Here is an 18,571-nt window from a genome sequence, read left to right on the forward strand (position 1 = left end):
CCCAGAGCCAGGACAAGGACAGCCCCGCTCACACATGAGGGTTTTCTATGCCAGGCCCCAGAGACGCTGGCTTGAGACCCTCCATCCTTCACGACCCTCTGACGAAGGGGACAGAGAGGTGTGTGTACATGAGTGTGGGGTGGGAGAGAGAAGAGAGGAAGACCCTAGGGTGCTTATGATCTTTCACCTTGATGAAAAGGTCCAGATGAGCAGACTGACAGGAGGAGGAGGGAGGGACAGCCAGCTGATGAGCTCCCCTCTTCTTCCTTCTTTTTGAAAACTCATGATAAAATGTGTATCACCTAAAACTTACTCCTTTAACCATTTTAAAGTGCACAATTTCTTGGCATTAAGTACATCCATGATTTACAACCATATCATTATTTAGTTCTAGAACTTTTTCATCACCCCAAAAAGAAACCCCCTCCCCAGTGAGCAGTCACTCCCCATTTCCTCAGCCCCCCAAACTCTGGCTCTCTCTAGCTCTTTGCCTATTCTGGACGTTTCACATGAATGGAATCACATAATATGGAGTCTGTTGCCTGGCTTCTCTCACTCAGCATAGTGTTCTCAAGGCTAGTCTATGCGGCGGCACTTGGCAGCATTCCGTTCCTTTTTATGGCCGAATAATATTCCATTGAGTGGCTATAGCACATTTTGTTTATCCCTGTATCTGCTGAGGGCCGTCTGGATGTTTCCACCTTTTGGCTACTGTGAAAGGTGCTCTGAATATTTGCATACAAGTTTTGTTTTGTTTTGTTTTTTGAATACCTACTTTCAATTCTTTGGGGTATATACTTAGGAGTGGAATTGCTGTGTTACATGGTAATTCTATATTTAACTTATTGATGAGCCACTCCGTCCTCTTTTCATAGATTTTCATAGAATCACAGGGCAGGAAGGGACCTCAAAAGTGACCTAACATAGTTTTTCTCAGACTTTTAGATTGACACATCAGTAAAACTAAGACTACCATCACCACCACCCCCTCTCGCTGAGTAGGAGGGACATCAAGGCCGATCCTACAAAATGCATATATCGCCAGGTAAACTCATTGCCTTCTTGTTTTTCTCACGTCATCTCCACCTTTGGGTCATTGGGGAACCAACTGCTGGGTAAGATCCTCAAAGTGTGAATCCCCCTCTGCAGCTGCCCTGCTACGGGCTCGCCCAGCCTCTGGGGGCCCTTCTGGGGAATGCTCCCCCTCCCAGGTAGCTCTGCTTCCTGGAACGTTCTTCCTCACGGAAAGCTGGCTCTACTCCCGTGGTCTCCCCAGCATCTTTGCTCCACCCTCTGGGGCCCCACAGACCTTGGCCTCCTTCCAGCTGCTTCAGGACTGGAACCCACGCCACCTTCCGCTTCCTGTGTGTATGATCTGCAGCTCCAAGCGCGCCCCCACGAGGCACTGATAGCAGAATAGGTGGAGATGAGGCCGTCCCCTGACTTGTAAGAATTCTTAGAACAAAGAGAATCTCCCAGCTATTTATAGTGTTTCATGAGCACACACATCCCCCCAACTAGCCTGCCAAAAAAAAAAAAAAAAAATTGTGAACAAGCCATACAGACTAACAGGTTTTATTTTTGTTGTTGGCTGGGCTTATACCAATTTAATGTTTCTGTGTCGGAAGGCAGACAGACGTCCTGGAGAAAATGTGGCTCCTCCTAAGAGTGAGAGGTGAGACCTGCATTCAAACCCACTGTCCCTTGTTAACTGGGGGACCTCGGTGAGGTTAATATCTGTGTGCCACAAAACAAAGGAACAAAGAAAAAGAGAAAGAGACCAGGAAACAGACTCGAACTATAGAGAACTGGTGGTTACTGGAGGGGCGGGGGGGGGGGGGGGATTGGATGAAATAGGTGATAGGGGTGAAAGAGGACACTTAGGATGAAAAAAACAAAATCTGTGTGCCACAGTCACTGAACTGGTAGGAAGGGAATTAGAAAGCTGCCTGAGGGGGCACACGTGAAGGAGGCAAGGCAGCTTACAGCCACGCCAGCACGCCGCGGGCACCTGCTCTGTAATGGTTATCACTGGAAGAAATCTGAGCAGCATTTATGCCTTCGATGAGCAAAATCAAAGTGGGAAGACAAATTCACTGGTATTTAATATACATTTGGCAAACAAAAGTCCTTTAAAGAATCAAGTCCCTGCATGGAAATAACACTAAAATAATAATAAAAGTAATATTTGATGGGTGAAGAACATGGGAACCCACTCTGGAGGGCTGAAACAAAATGGCAGCCTGGTCTCTTATCAAAGCCTACCGTGGCGTTGCTGAGGACTTAAGGTAAGGCTAAACTCCACCCCAGCCACCTGGAGGGTGGAGACAGGGTCTCCCTGAAGAGACGGCCATGCCCTTTGTCCCTTAGCCCTAGGGAGCTGGCTCCGACAGGAACTGGGAACCTGGTGGGGTTGGCTCACGCCACTGGGCAGGGCCCTGAGGAGGGAGTCCTGGGTGGTCTCTGCCTTAGAAGGAACTGGAGACAGATGAACTGGGCTTTCTGCTCTATCCCACTACCAGTGATTTTGTTTGATTCCTCTTCTGTCACCCTAAGCTTTGGTGAATCACTGTCTATAGAGACTGGCTTCTTAGACGAGGGGCTGAAATTTCAGGCAGGGTCTAATCCCCTCTTAGACAGCATGTTACAGAGGAACAGGGGCCCCCTGAGGCCAGCGGGGAATCTGGCAAGCCCTCCAGAAATATTTAAGGGGAACCCACCCAGAGGAGGTGATTCACCTCCCACCTCCTGGGGAGGAGATTCATTCTCCAGCCTGTCCTACAGAATTTGGTATTGACTTTATCAGGGAAAAACATCAGGTGTCCTTACATGTTGAACAGGATCTATTAGTTAAAAAGACATGATTATCTTGCTTGAAATAGACAAGGGCAGATGGGCACGGATGATGCTTCACAACCCCTTCAGGCTGTGCTGCAAAATCTTCCCAAGAAGGGTCCCGAGCTTTGGGAGGTGTTCTTGGTGGACGGGTCAGCGTAGGTGCCCACAGCTGCCTAGTCCGATCCTGGCCCGCATGGCTATGTCCTTGGGCAGCTCCAAGGTAGGAGAAAACTGGAAGGGTTTCCTGCCTCCTCTTTGTTTGCTGGATCCGCTCCTGCAATTTGGCTGGAAAGCCTTCCTGCTTCTTTCTGTCCACCTTGCTGGGAATCCCAAAGACACAAACACCCAGAGTCAGGACCGCTGGAGCGTGGGGACCCCCTGTCAATCCTTGCATCCTTGGGCTCTGACGCCAGCAGAGCCATCGAAGCTGCTGCTCCCTCTGGCAGGAGGCCCCTTCTTCTGGCCTTACTCCCTGCTCCCCACCCCAGCTATGGCTATGTCTGGGCAAGTGGGAGGTGGGGGCGGGGGGGAGGATGGGGAGATAGGAAAGAAGATTGAGACTGATTTCAAATATGCAACCATAGTGGAGATTTCTCAAGTCTGCACGGCTCCACATGGTGTGGAAAGGGCTTTCTCACTTGCATCTGATCTTCAGCACCGTGGGGAGCACTGGCCCCTTCTAACCAAAAGGGAAAACTGAGATTCAAGAAGAAATAAGCCTGCTGTTACCCAGTAAGTGGCTGAGCCAAAACCCAGTGCTAGGGTTGACTCTAGATTCAGTGCTCTTTCCTGGGAGACAGACTGCTTCTATGCATTTTAAAGAAAAGAACCCAAATCAAAAAAACAACAAAAACCCAACCCAAATCAGAAAAACAGGTAGCTAACTTAACCCCAGCCATATGTAGTCCACAAATGTTATATGCGGACTAACTTCACACAGGCTGTCCCCTTCTGGGGGCCCGTTGGCTTATCTGCCAGCCCTCTCCTACAGGGCCAAACCTTAGCCGTCACAGATGACATGCTCGGAGCCAGGGACCCAGCACACACCTTCATTACAAGCCTCCTCACACGGCACCGCAATGCTTTATTTACATGCTTGTCTCTTTAAGACACTGTGGGCTCCTTGAGGGCAGAGATGGGTATATTTTCATCTCTGGATCCAAAACACAAGCAGGGGCATGCACAGGCTGGATGCTCAGTGCATGTCTGTCTGGTGAATGCAAGGATGAAAGAGTAAGCATTCTCCTTGCAAAACTAGCTGGCTTCCATGTGACGGTGTGGCGCCGAAGGAAGGTGGGAGCACCCCCGGCCCGTGGGGGGCGTGGCACGAACACAAAGCACACGCGGGGCGGGGGGGGGAGGGGGCGTGGAATCCGGCACTAAGGCTGGGAAACAGTGCCCTCTCCCCTGCAGGAGACCCCCTGCAGAAGATGGAGAGTCCTCTGAGCCGGGTCCCAATCACCCAAAAGTCAGGGGACTCCCCTACCCTGATATCCTACTGCCAAGCAGGGCACCTCTGCCAAGAGATGCTAGGGACAGAGGAGGACCAAGGACCCCTGAGCCAGCTGAAGCCCCTGAGTGCCCCCTCACCCTACTCCCAGTGGCTGTGAGTCCTCGTGGCTGCCACTGTCCCAGTCAACGCAGGTTTCCCTGACAGTGTCCCAGGAACCTGTCTTGCAAGAGCACCGTGAAGAAGCACTCTGGGGGCAAACATATGGGGCCTGCTACACGGCCCCCTCCAGGAGGCCCAACACGCGCAGGCACGCTGAAGGTCCTGAGATGTCCTGCAGCAAGACAACCATATTAACTGGGCTTTAACCCAGTGCCTGCCAAACCTATTTGATCACAAAGCCTCACCCCACTTTCACATATACACTCCCTTGATTTTTCCTTATGAAAAACCCATTAGCATCCCATGGAAGTAGTGTTCCAAGGCACACACTTTGGGGAATGCTGGTTCAGGACACTGAGCAAGGGAAACACTGTGGCGGAGAACAGCCCCTTACAGGCAGGCGGGGGATACATGTGCAGGGCGGGGGTGTCACCAGGAAGGGGGAGATCATGGCCCAGAAAGGGTGCCAGGAATCTCTTATCCAGCAGCACACAAACTGCCTGGGAGAAAAAGCCTTAGAACCACTTGAGTCCAGTGGAAAAGACAAGAGAGGCATCTCTCCTGAGCTTCAGCTTTCCCATCTGCAAAATGGGAATCAGCCCTGCTCTGTGTGGGGTCATCAGATGAGATCACGGGAGCTTGCACTGCGGAAAGGTGCCCCCTCCAGCACAGCTCTTGTATGTGGCGGATGTTCAATCAAACATACCTGACAGGACGCTGCACAAATAGAGGGCTTATGAAAAAAACAGGACAGCAGGAAGAAGCACACACAAAACCTCAAAGCACGTAACTCAGGGGCCAATGTATTTCAGGGGCAAACAACCCTCAGCCTATTGAGAACTAACCCCTGAAGACACCAGTCCATTACAACAGTGAGAATACCCGGTGCTTCCAGCTCCAGGAGCCTACCTGGATCAGTGGAAAAGGCATGGGCCTGGAAGCCCGCCTGATCCAGTTCTAGGCCAGCTCTGCCCACCACCACCACCCCCCACCCTGGTCTGGGTAACTGGCATGCAGCTTCACTCCGTGTCTGTCTCCCAGATGTGCAGGGTTCTCCAGGGTGACAGGGAGGATGGATGACACAGGTCAAGCTGCTGCACGCAGTAGGTGCTCAATGACCACGTGTCCTTAAAGGCCTGACTTTGAGGGATATTTATAAAGATGCCTGTCGGTGATGGCTAAAGTGAAACCTCTCTCCAGTCATGCTGCAAGTCGGCTGCTGCTGGTGGGAGGATGAGAGGATGGAGGGGCTGGCACAACAGGCAAGAAGCCAGGGGAGGGGGAGCAGGCTTTCGTGGCTGGGGAGGGACACGAGAGGCCACGCCTCCCAGGGAGATCAGCACGCAGCCTGGTGGAGCTCATGGCAAAGACGAGAACTCTGTGAAGGCTGCTGTCTACTGGGCACTGTGTGCAGACCAAAAGCTTTCTGCACAGTGGCTCTCGGCTCTGAGCAGGAGGCCAAGTGACCTGTCCCAGGCCACGCAGCTGGCCAGCCCCGGGGCTGGAGGTGAACTTTGAGCCAGAGTCCAGAGCACAAACCACTCTGCCATGCTGCTTCTCGAGGTTGGGACTAACCATTCATGTCTTCTCCTGCCTATCAAGGTCCCCAAGGGTGGGACTGGCTCTAGCTTGTCTCTGTATCCCCGGCACATTGCAGAAATGCAGCAAGAGTTGGTCAAACAAATTACTTACTTGAAAACACTTCCAAAAGCTACTGGATTTTAGAAGTCGGAGCTCTGCTAATATAATAGGATATGGCAGAAAACGGTAAGAACCGATTCCCTTCTGAGGAACATAGCATTAACAGGGCGTACAAGAAATTCCAAACACTTGGCTTCTTTGTCTAGAAAATCTAAGCACCAAAGTCCTTCCACAATGTAATATATTAGGGTCTTTGGCTCTCCCTTGAAGTGCAGGAAGGCCTACAGTGACATGGGGTGAGCAGCGTAGACTATCAGAGCATCATCCTGCCTGACCCCGGATCTTACAGGTGAGGACACTGACGGCCAGAAAGGAGAAGGGATCCAAGATCACACAGCAGGCCTACTCTTTTTTTTTCCTACGGAAAAGGCTGCCGTTGCAATAAAGAAAAACGCGTTCAACATACACGTCCTGAACACCTGTTGTATGTTGTATGCTGTCGGTGCAGCCAAGTGTTAGAACAGAGTTATAAACAAGCAGTAAGGGACCCTCGGGGCTGAATAGTTAGTTCTGTGTAAGGGAGTCAGGAAAGGCTTCACTGGATCGGTGACTTGGATCACAAAGAACAAGTTAGAAGTTTTACAGGAACATGTGTCAGGGAAGGCTAAGCTTCCTCTAAAACATGTGCTGCCCTGGCTAAGTGTAGACTTGCTGCTGGGCAGCCACCGCCTGAACAAAGACTACATTTCCCAGCCTCCTTTGCAGCCAGGTGGGGCCATGTGACTACTGGTGGCCAATGGAACGTGAGCAGGAGTGGCTAGAGCAGGAGCAGTCAGGAGAAAGGTGGTTAAGAATGACTGTGCCTTCTCCACCGTCCCTTTCCCCTTTCTGCCAACCAGAGGCAAAGATGCTGAGGCCCCTGGGGATGACAGGGCCACAAGGTGAAAAGAACTGGGTCCCCAAATCACAGTGGGAAGCCACCTACCAAGCAGAAGCAGCCATACGGGACTTCATGTGAGGAGAAGTCTACTGTGTTTGAGTTCCTTACGGCAACAGCATCACCAACTAGGACAGCAGGGAAGAGAAGGGGAGACAGGCGTTCGGGGCAGAGGGAACGTGACAAAGGCACAGCAGTGTGACCAAGCGAGGCGTGTTTGAGGGAATGGGGAAGAGCTGATGCTGGCTGGAGCAGTGGCTATGTGAGGGCAGCACTGGGATTCAGAAAGTTCACGCTGGTGACCACAGGAGGGAGGATCATGTACAGGGATTGTTTCCAGGGGCCCTGGTGTTGCTGGCGCTGCTCTCAAAGGAAGAGTGGAAGTTGTGAATGGTTTCCTGTAAAATTTGTCTCTCGCGTCCCTGTGGAGGAAATTGAAAACAGACACAAAGTCTCATTAAATCTTTTGACTATTACTTCAATTGACATAGTGTTGATAATGTTCAATTCATACTTGAGAAACCCATGGGTGTCTTGGAGAAAATAAATTATCTAATTAAAAGAGTACTGAGTTTAATAAAAACATGCTGACTCAGAATGTCCCCTAGCACCCATAATCACAGCATGTCAAGGGTGAAAAGGGCGATGCAGGGATCCAATCCCCCAGACAAGGACAGGACACAGAGCCCAGGCAGCAGGACTGACTTGGCCCAGGTCACATGGCCTGCGAGGGAGGTTTTCTCCCCATTCACTGTTTGTGTCTTTCTAGCTCTCAGATTTCCAGGGAATTGAGTGGGAGCTGAATTCTTTCTGCTACACAGGGAGAGTTTGAACTGTCTAACTCCCCCTTGCCCAAAAGATGTCAGATTGCTCTTGGCAGTGATTCATGCACGTCTCACTCTACCCCTGCAGCACTCCCCCCACATCCCTACCCCTTAACACACATGGTTTGAGATGGGAAAAGAGGGAGGATGTGGATGTTTCTTTCCGCCCAGAGAACATCTTCACTGATGTTCTTCACTGAATACCTGGCCGAGAGGCAGTGATACACAGAGCTTAAGAGCAGAGACTGGAAGCAAACAGCCTGAGTTCGAATCCCATTCTTGCCATTTACTAGCTGGGTGGCCCCGAGCAAGACACTTAATCTCTCTGGGCCTTAGTTCCCTTATTTATAAAATGGGGATAATAATAGTACTCAAACGGTTGCTGGTGACATCAGACCCTGTGTGGGCAGCAGGAGGCTGACAGGTCCTGTCCTCAGAGGACAGCAGTGTGGGCTAAACACATATTTTTTAAAACCAACAAACGTGGTCAACATGTAAAGCAGATTAAAAATGAATAATCTCTGGCAGACTGTTCTCTGCTAAGAGTAAAAAGAGAAAAAAAGTCCACTTGAGTGAGTTCAGACTTCAAATTTTCTCTTCTTTCGTTTTGTGGACTCTCCAGACCCCAGGGGGCCCCTCCATGAGCCCTGAGCAGGGACCTCTACTGCCATCAAGGCCCCCTAGACACCTGAGCGGACGGTAGGACTGCCCGGTATGCCAAGCCTTCCAAGTAAGTTAAATAAGCTAGAAAAATGCCCTCCCCCGCCCCCCTCCGGAGTCCAGCAACACAAACCTAAAGGCTGCAGGGCAGAGGGCAAGGCAGGGATGTGGGGTCAGAAGATGGTGAGTCCCTAACTCTACTGCTCCCTGGCGGTGGTGTCCCGGGCAGGACCCTATTTGCTGCTGGGTGGATAGGAGGACATGCTGGGACTGTGAGGAGGCTCGACCCGATATAATGAATGGGGTGACACTGTGCAAACTGCAGAGGGCTAAAAAACTAACCAGGAGGGATGATGGCCATGTCGCTATTAAATGCTACCTTAACCTGAACTGCCTCAGAGACGAGGTCAGGGCAAGCCAGGGTTCCAGCACTCCGCCTCCTACTTAGGAAAGAGCGGCAGACGATGAAAACCGTAATTGTTCCCCGTGTCCACAGCCGACTGAAGAGGACGACAATAAATGCCCCTTAGGAACCCCTGAGTTTCAAAGGACCTGCCTGAGGATTCTTAAAAGGGAAAAAGCGAACGGCCATGAAACATAGAAAAAAGTGTTCAGTCTATCCAGTAGTTAAAGAAATACAAATTAAAATGAGGCACACTTTTTGGCCTCCCAAATTCATAAAAATCTAAAAGCAAACTGAGAGTACTCAGTCCTGGAGGGGATGTGCGGATACTGGAGCCACATGCCCACAGCTGGTGGGGATGTTCACTGGCATTTTCTGGAAAGTAATTCAGGAAGAGGTGCCATATACCTTGATTTAGACTCTTTGACTCCACGATTCCACTTTTAGACATCTATTCTGAGGAGATAATTAGAAAGCCTTATACACAAAGTTGCCCACTGCAGTGCTATTCATAGAAAGTTTGGATATCCACATATCCAACAAGTAGGGATTTAAAATAAGGTAATTTTAGTACATCCATGCAAATGTATTATATTAAAAAGAGTTTTTAATGACATGGGTAACTGCATATATTTAATGTTAAATGAAGAAAGTAGGATGTAAAATTATAGATCCAAATTTATCTCAGCAGAGAAAAACATTTGGCACAAAACACTGCAGTGATCTTCCCAAATGTGAACAGCACTGGCCTCTGGGTGGTTGGATCGTGATTCCCTTAAAAACTCTTTTCACCTTTCCGGCTGTGCAATTTTAGTAAAATGAATGTGCGCTGCTTTGATAATCATACACAAAAATGGCAATATTACAGAAGCAATGGCTTAGGAACCAACTGTAGGTGAAATTTCTGGTTGACCTTCTCCAACATATAAACTGTTTGAAACTAATCAACTAATAAGCGAACTCGAGTACACACCACAGCTTGAATCCTGGAAGGGGGAGGCTCAGCCAGAGGCCCCTGGCTTGTAAGGCTGAGGATCTATACTGCTTTGCTGGTATTTGTATGGCAGAGCCAGGTTTCTGATTATTATTCATCAACAAAACAAAACAAACATAAAACCTTTTAGGCTAAAATGTTCAAACTATTTTTGATTGTGCAAGAAATACACTATAGATCACAACCTTGTTACGTGTAAATTTATACAGCTGAAACAAATTTACCCTCCTACCTGCAAAGAGTGTTGACATTTTCTATGCTATTCTGTTTTTTTCTTTTTTAAAGATTTTTATTTATTTATTTGAGACACAGAGAGAGAGAGAGAGCTAGAGAGCACAAGTGGGGGAGAAGGAGAAGCAGGCCCCCCGCAGAGCAGGGAGCCTGATGTGGGGCTCGATCCCAGGACCCTGGGATCATGACCTGAGCCGAAGGCAGATGCTTAACCGACTGAGCCACCCAGGTGCCCCAACTATTCTGTTTTTTAAAATGCTGCTTTAGTGAACCACTAAATTGGGTCCACAACCCCCGGCATGCTGTGGACCACAGCCATGAAGACACTGGTGGACAAGGGAAGCTGGGCCTCCCCTCTCTCATGGGTCCTGGTCTGGGTTCTTGAATGTATCCAGAGCATTTGAGCCACCAATGGGTACTCTCTTGGCTGAGGCTGGGTTGCAAAAGAAAAAGTATGAATGCTCACGGGGGAGTGGGTGCCCTGTAGCAATCAAGGAGGAGGCAGAACACCCTGAAGTCAGGGTGAGAGGGGTCCAGCCCAGAAGAGCTGAGGCCCAGGGCATCCAAAGGCCATCCAAAGGGCTCCTGGCAGCCACGTGCGGCCTGAGAACTTCTTCACTCTAAGCAGCAGCACCTAGCTGCAATGGCAACTCCAGAGTAGTGGAGCAGATTATTAACCTGTTTTTGTAATATTTAGCTTCTCCCAATCATGCTTTTGCTCTAGGACACGCTGTGATGCATGGTCCTCACTTCCACTGGACCTTCCCTCTGCTCCTATTTCCATGTGGAACTGCCTGACTTTGAGGGTGGATGCTGCCTGTGGGAGGGACATGGGTGGGACAGAGCAGTCCCTTCGGTCTGGCAGGTTGGAAGCACCCAGGTCTCCTGGTTGGGAGCTGGTCAGCTGGTGCCCCCAAGGAAGACCACTGTTACAGAAGGACTGTGTCTCCACCACCCAAATTCATATGTTGAAACCCCACCCCCAGTGGGATGGTGTGAGATGGTGGGGCCTTTGGGAGGTGACGGGGCTTGGGTGAGGTGACGAGGGTGGGACTCCCATGATGGCAGCAGTGCCCCTATAAGAAGAGAGGAAAGACCTGGCTTCCCTGCTCTCCGCCAAGTGAGGACACAATGAGAAGGTGGCAGTCTGCACCTTGGAGGAGGACCCTCACAGATCTCAACCATGCCGGAAGCCTGATCTGGGACTCGCAGCTTCCATGCTGTGAGAAAAAATTCCTCTTGTCCACGAGCCACCCGGTAGATGGTCCTTCGTGATGCAGCCTGAACTAAGAACCACCAACAGCTGTCAACGCTTCTGCTTCTCTAGACTGGGCCTTGTTTGGCACAGCATGCAGACTGTTACAGGAATAGAGTACGGGGGCAATGAATTTGAGAGAAAATGAAAAAAGGTCCCGGTTTCTGCAAACATTAAGAAAAATGTTTTCCTTTGGAGTGGGCTTGAGATGTCACATCATCCACTCTGATCATGACAGTTAAGTTTCCTAAGATTAGCAAGCCAGTCCAGTCTGCCTTCTTTCTGTGATCCTGGGCCACAAGGGCCATGGTCACTGAGGGCAGAGGGGAGGGTCAGGAAGCATTAGCAGCTACCATCTACCAAGCCCTGGGCCAGGCTTTTAGTGGCACCCAGCTCCTGGCCTGTCCTCCCACAACTTCCATGGTCCTCCCTGGCCCTACATCTAGAATCTTTCCTGTCCTTCTTCAGCTGGCTTGGCTTCCCCCACCTCTATTCTCTCCTTGGCTCACACATCTGGCCTCTGGAGGCCAGGAGCAGGAAGGGTCCTGCAAACCTTGAGTCAAATCCCCCTACCATCGCTCACCTCCCCTCTCCCAAGAGCCCTTGCCCTTACTTGACTGGGTCCCCTCAACCACCTGGGGGCTCATCTGTCCCCTCTGGCCTCCCCTCACACCACACCTCTTTGCTCCCAGGTCTAGCACTTCCTGAGTTCTTGAAATGCACTGTACCTCCTCTTACCACAGGGCCTTTGCACATGTGCTTCCCTCTGCCTGGTCTGCACTCTTCTACCCCTCTATCCGAAGGTTCCCATCTTTCTTCAGATCCCAGCTCTCCTGCCACTTCCTTGGGGATGTCTTCCAGGACCTTGCCTTTCCAGCCCCCACTTGAGGTCAGGAGCTCTGCTTTACACGCACTTGTGGCTCACGCTGAAGCAGGGCAGCATAGTGGTCAGCACTCCAACTCTGGCTCTGCCACTTACCAACAGCATGACCTCAGTCAAGCTCCTTACCCTCCCTGTGCCTCAGTTCCTCCACCTATAGACTGGAGGACCTGGCCTCAGCGGCTTTTGTGAAGTTAAAGGAATGACTAGATGTGACATGCTGAGAGCAGTGCTGGGTACAAAGTAGCCTCAGAGCTCAGCGCCCACATAGTGCTTGGGACACGGCAGAGAATCCAAGGGCTATTTTTCATGACCAAATCAATGCTCTAGACTTCAGTGCTTGCTCTGGTTGATCGATGCCCCAGGGGCTTCACTTCCCTGGGTAAGCCCTTACTACCAGCCAAGACTGGCCCACTTCCAGCAACTTCCAGCAACTTCCAGCAACCCCCATGCCCGCCTCACCCCCCTCCCCTGCCCCTCACATCTCAAGCAGAGCCGAAACAGTGCTGGTCTGGGAGTCAGGGCTCACTATCCATCTCTGAGCCTCAGCTTCCCCGTCTGTAAAGTGAGGTAGCCCGGGCCCACGGAACAGGTGAGGGAACAGGTGAGCAGTGTTTAGCAACGGGTCACTTACAGAAGAAAAAGAACAGACAGTAAAAACTCAAGATAAAACACAGGCACAGGAAGCACTGCCAACTAAATCACTCAGAAGGACCACCGTGCACCCTACAAACAGGTAAAATAATAATAATGATGACAGCAAGAGACCCCCCCCCCCCACCAACCCCAGCGGGGCTGGAGGAGCCACCTGCACACAGCACGGCGCTGTGGGAACATACGATGAAGAGCCGGCTGAGGTCCCGCCTCACTTGCTGGCCCAGCTCTCCACCTGGGCAGCTGGACAAGGGAAGTGTGAGGATCCGGCCTCCTCGGATTAACTGGGGAAATGTATGGGAAGTGTCTTGTGAATGATAAAGTGCTACATGAATATTTATTTGCTGTTGGCACTCTAAGTCTGTTCAATATTTCTGTGCGCACCCGGCAATACACAGAAAGAACCGTAAGACCGGTCACGCTCTCTGACATAACCTCGCATCATGGAACACAGCCCGAGGAACAAAACAACAGAAGAAAAAGGAACAAAGCAGAGATATCCATTATGGTGCTATTTGTAATGGCAAAACCCCAGACATGGCATGATTGTCTAACAGGACGGGGGCTGTCAGGCAGCGCGTGAAACAGCAACAGGTAAGCAAGTCCCGTACACTGTTGGAGTGAGACAGAAACGTCCATCCCACGTTAGGGAAAAATCCATGAGGCAAAGGAGCCTGAATAGCCCAACAGCTACTGTGCTACTAAGGTTTGCAAAGTGAGTGGTGATTTGCTTCTCATGCATTTTTTTTTATTGTTTTTCGCATGTGTGCCTTTGATGGGGGTGCATTGTTAATCTTTAGTTTAAAGCTGATGAAACAGAAATTTAACATTAGACACAAATGTAGGATGCCAACAATAACAACAGCCACTGACGGGTCTGTGTGTGCCAGGGGCGCTGCTAAGCTTTTTGGTCCTGGCAACGACCCACCGCCCCCAGCGGATGAGGAAAGCACGGCTCAGGGAGGTGATGACTTCTAGGGGACACAGTGAGTAAGGGGCAGAGTGGGCTCACCCCTAGGTGGGCCTGACTCCAGAGCCCCTCTTATGAGGGCTCTGCTTCCACTGTAAGCTGGAGGGCAATACCCAGCCCCATGGGTTGAAATTACCACAGGGAGCATTTTTGCTGAATCTATGGGAAGAGAAATCTGGAAAAGGAACAGGGAGGTAGGGAGCGCTCGGTGGTGAGAAGTGTGCACACGGGGCCGTCCTCTGCCAGATGTGCCAGAGGAGATGGAATCAGACCACAGATGTCCTCAGGAACACGGAGGGCTCAGGATCCTAGTGAAGCTCTCTGCTGTTTGAAACAGGAAAAAAAGATTGAGAACAATACCTTGCCTGCATTCAGTTCAGAAATCGCTGCCAAAATCTGCTGCCTGGATCCATCTGTCTTAATACCCAGCTCCTTCAAGTCGCCGTCGGTGAGCGTGAGGAACGCTTCCATGTCCACCTGGAAAGAGAGAAGGGGGATTCGCTACCATCTGCTTTTGGTGCCACACCTTTTTTTTTTCCCCATCCACACCAGAAATAGCCTGATTATGAGCTATTAGTGCTTATTAGCAGTGAAGTAATTATGATTTACTACTTCCAATTCCTGAATTTATGACGAAAGTTTAATTGAAAGTATTATTAAGGACTAACTCTCCTCAGCACTAGGCCTGGGAATCCCAGGACAGGTGCACTGTGGAAGGACCCCGACCACTGAATAAGGAAGGGGCGTCTCTGAGACTGTAATCTGGGTGGCCGGCTGCTGCAAATCCAAGGCTGCTCTTAGAAGGTTGATCCCAGTGCTGCTGCATTCCAACAAGATCGGAAACTGCACGGAAAATGGGCATATATGGCGGGACTCAGCATGGCTCCCCCCAGAGGACCAGGGAGATGTAGACTCTGGAAAGACAGAGTGAGCAAGTCAACGAACAAAAGCAATAAAGGGGAGAAGGGCCACAGAGAACCTGAGCGGAGAAGGGCTCAGAACAAGGGCATCTCAAAGCCGCACAACCCTTGGCTGCTAGAGCTGAAACCCTAACATTCTTGTCATCCCAGCTTGGGCCTCAGCTCCAGGCGAAGAACCAACGGGGCATCCTGTTACATGGCTGGTATGTTGCGGCATCCGTCCCGCGAAGGTCAGACGTGGCTCGGAGGCAGCAAGCACAGCGGGTGGAGGCCAGCCCTACACACCCCAGGTCTGTCCCGGAGCCTCGCTGTCAGGTGACAACGGGGAGGACACAGAAGCTAACACCACGTGCAAAGCACCTTCTGAGTATTCGACACAGACTGAGTTGTTTAAACCTTACGACAAAAGTGAGATTACTACTATCCCCCATTTGGGGGCGGGGAAACTGAGGCACAGAGAGTCAGTCCCCAAGGTCACGTAACCGGTCAGGGAAAAAACCAAGACTGGAACCCAGGCAGTGGGCTCCAGAGTCCCTGCTCTTCTCTGCGGGGCCACGTCACCCTTTGATGCTGCAGCTGTAGTCCCTGGCCTGGGGGTGGCGGCCTCCTTGCTAATGTGACTTGATGTTCCCTAAGAATTAAGGGGTTCTATCCCCTGTATGGGCCCTTGCAAATTAGACCCCAAAATGGCAGTCATCTGGGAGACAGACAGGGCCTCAATCCCCACTTGCTGCCTGGGGCACCTGGGCAGGAAGCTTACCTCAGTTTCCCACCTGAAATGTACGAATCCTCCCCCCACTTAACTTACAGGTGGTTGTAGGGTCTACCCAGAGGGCTTACACAAAGCTTTGCAAGCTAAATTATAAAAATATTATAGTTTTATGTGATATAATATTGCTGCCATTTAAAATTAAACTTTCATAACTTACTGAAAATCCTTAGTTTTTCACTTTAAAAGTAGGCTTTGTTTTCTATTCCCTCAGAGATACTGAAGATTTTTAAAAATTTTCTTCAAAACATTTGATGTATGTGGAGATAGAGGAATTTTTTTCTGAAAAATGTCCCCCATCTTTCCTTTTCTATTTTAATAGCCATTTTATTTTCCCGGATTAAAACCACCTTGAAGCAGGCGTGAGTCGGTGGGGAAGGGTCTGCTCCCTCCCCAGCCCCAAGCTCTGTGAGGTGCCCCCCTGCCTCTCTCTGGGATTTTACAGCTCACAGGGGCTGAGGGCCTGAAAGAGCAGATGACATGGTTTTGAGACACTGCCGGCCCCTGGCTGGGCCAGACACTCCCCTCTCCCCACGGCCCGACCCCCAGGCTGTCCCCACAGCCAGCTCCTCAGCACCTCTCTGCCCTCTTGCCCAGGGTGCACCCCCCCCGCCACCCCCTTCTAACTGGAGTCTCCTTTCCTGTGAGTCTGCCCCTAACTGGTCCACCACCCACACCAGAGGCTAGAGATCTTGCTGGCCCTCGTCTGCCTCCGGACTGTAGTTCGCAAGATCACGTCCATGCTGGCCGGGCCTTGCCCGGTCAGGCTCCCTGCTCCAGTCAGGCCCCGAACAGGCCGAAGTGCTGACGGCTCTCTGCGCATGTCTGCTCCCTCTTCCCAGATGCCCTTCTAGCCCTGCTCCCCTCCCTCAAAGCTCAGTTTATGCTCAGCTGAGGTGTCCTCTGGCCCTCATTCTATAGACCCCCTTCCCTGGGCTCCCAGAATGCTCTGGGTGTTTCTGCCTTTGCTAGGGTCAGGCTCTGGTAGAGGGCCTGATAGGGGGCAGAGACCTGAGTTGTGTTTGCTGGCTGACTGAATGACCACACCAGTCAATATGCTACTGCATCCGCACATTCACTGACCTTCTCAATCTCTGACCTCTGTCAACCCTGGGGGGCTGCCAAATCCTCACAGCTCATTTTAGGTGGAGGGAACCAGAGACTAAATTCTCCTCACGTGAGTACTTCTGAAGGGTTAGCACTATGAGGCAGAAACATCTGTGTCCTTTCAATATTCATGCCCTACTTTTTTTTAGTAATAGAATCCTAGTTGTCAGCTAGGCACATTTCCATGAAGCTAAAGCACTATATTTCTGAGTTTCCCTTGCATATGAGCATGTCAATTGACAAACTTTTGGCTAATGAGATATAAGGTTTATGGTACTTTGAGGAAGTCTCTTTAAAAAAGGAGAACATGTGTCTTTTTGCTATCTCCTTCCATCCTGCTGCCTGGAATGTGGATGTAATGGCTGGAGCCCTAGCAGCCATACTGGACTTTGAGGATGAGGGCCATACACCCTAGTGATGGTGGAGCAGAGAGCTAGAAGGAGCTTTGATGACTCATCTGAACACTTTCTGTGGGAAAATAACCTTCTATTTTGTTTAAGATACTATCATCCGGGGATTTTTCAATATATGTAGCCAAATCCTTCCTAATACAGGTAGAGAGATGAAAATTATTAGTCTGTCTTCAGTTTCAGTATGGCAGGATGAGAAAATGTATTAACTTCATTCTTCTTCCAAATTCTCAACAAGCACTAAAAGCTCTATAATAAGAGGGAGAAATTTTTATGAGCCCTGGAAATGAGGGAAAAGTACTATCTGCATGCCAGGTACTTTAAGGAGTTTCTTAAGTGACTAACAAGTGCTCTGTAGCTGTGGGGATGGGTGTAGAGGTGAAGGCAGGGCCAATCAATGGTGTTAAAACCTGACTCGCATGAAAGCCTTCAAGGGAACACGGGATCTCTATATGGACAGATAACAACTCTCACATAGTGCTACCTAGCTTGTATGTTGTCCAGAGAGAAGCTAAGCGCAGGGGGTACAGCCGAGCTGGCTCCTGACAAGGGCACCCCCTCAGCTAACCTCACCCTACCCAACACACACAGAAATCCTCCAGCTAGTGGCTCTGCCCTCCCCACAGTCCTGCCCCAGGCCTCAGCACCCTCCCCAACCCCCGAGGCTATGGAGACTTTCAGGTGGGTAAGTGAAGACCACAGCAACTCTGCCTGGTCTCCCTGCCCTCTAAAACTCTGAAAGTGTCAAATTTCATCTGGAACACACCTCAGTTCCCTGTAAGGGACAGCTGCAAGAACCAGAGAATGATGAATGACAGGTGTGCCCTCAGACATGTCAGCTCCAAAACAGGGATGCAGCTAAGAACTCAGGACAAACGTTGCCTTGTGACACAGAGACACCTCAAGAAACAGAGGTACACCTTGAGATGTGTTCCCTGCATACTCCAAGAGGGCGCAGAACACAGCACACAAGAGCAGGCCGCCAGCAGTGCACGAGAAAGATTTCTTGGCAATGAGAAACATCACTGCTGAGGTTTAAAACGCCAAAGAGGCAGGAAGGACCCGCTGGCTCCAGCAGGAAAGCAAGGGAGGAAGAAAGCCACTGCACTCCGTCTGCTGCTTAAGACAAAATGCAAACTCCTCAGTAGCATCTCAAGCTTGCAGGGATGGTGAGTGATTCTCAGGACTGCTACTGCAATAATGAGAGCTGTCATGTACTCGACCGGGCACCAGAAATATCCCAAACCGGTGATTACACCCTGGTGGCTAGTGGGAGGAGCTTTATGTGGCCCAAATGATAAGTTTTTTCCAAAACGTCTTGAGATGTAATTCACTTACAATACAATCCACCCATTTAAAATGTACAGTTCATAAGGAATACATCAGTGGTACTGTGACAGCGATGTGTCGGGATGGAGGGCAGCTACGCTTGTGGTGAACACAGTTAATGGATAAGCTTGGCAAAT

General features: G+C 50.4%; 1 protein-coding gene across 4 annotated transcripts in view; it reads right to left on the bottom strand.

Moving 5' to 3' along the window:
* Positions 1 to 1,559: 1,559 nt before the first annotated feature.
* The window catches only part of ANKS6 (ankyrin repeat and sterile alpha motif domain containing 6), a 48,637-nt gene continuing 31,625 nt past the window's right edge, over positions 1,560 to 18,571 (bottom strand). For 2 of the 4 annotated variants that reach the window (XR_013443771.1, XM_036074090.2), the window contains 2 exons: positions 14,260 to 14,376; positions 1,560 to 7,450 (listed from right to left, as the gene is read on the bottom strand). Coding sequence is in view for 3 of the 4 variants with exons in the window: in XM_036074090.2 (XP_035929983.2) it covers positions 7,346 to 7,450; positions 14,260 to 14,376 (222 nt within the window). In the remaining variant the exon portion in view is untranslated. Of the gene's footprint in view, positions 7,451 to 13,195; positions 14,224 to 14,259; positions 14,377 to 18,571 lie in introns of those variants that run through there. The other 2 variants (XM_078061507.1, XM_078061505.1) reach the window with 1 other exon arrangement.

Source organism: Halichoerus grypus, chromosome 14, assembly GCF_964656455.1.
Source record: "Halichoerus grypus chromosome 14, mHalGry1.hap1.1, whole genome shotgun sequence".
Taxonomy (NCBI): Eukaryota; Metazoa; Chordata; class Mammalia; order Carnivora; family Phocidae; genus Halichoerus; species Halichoerus grypus.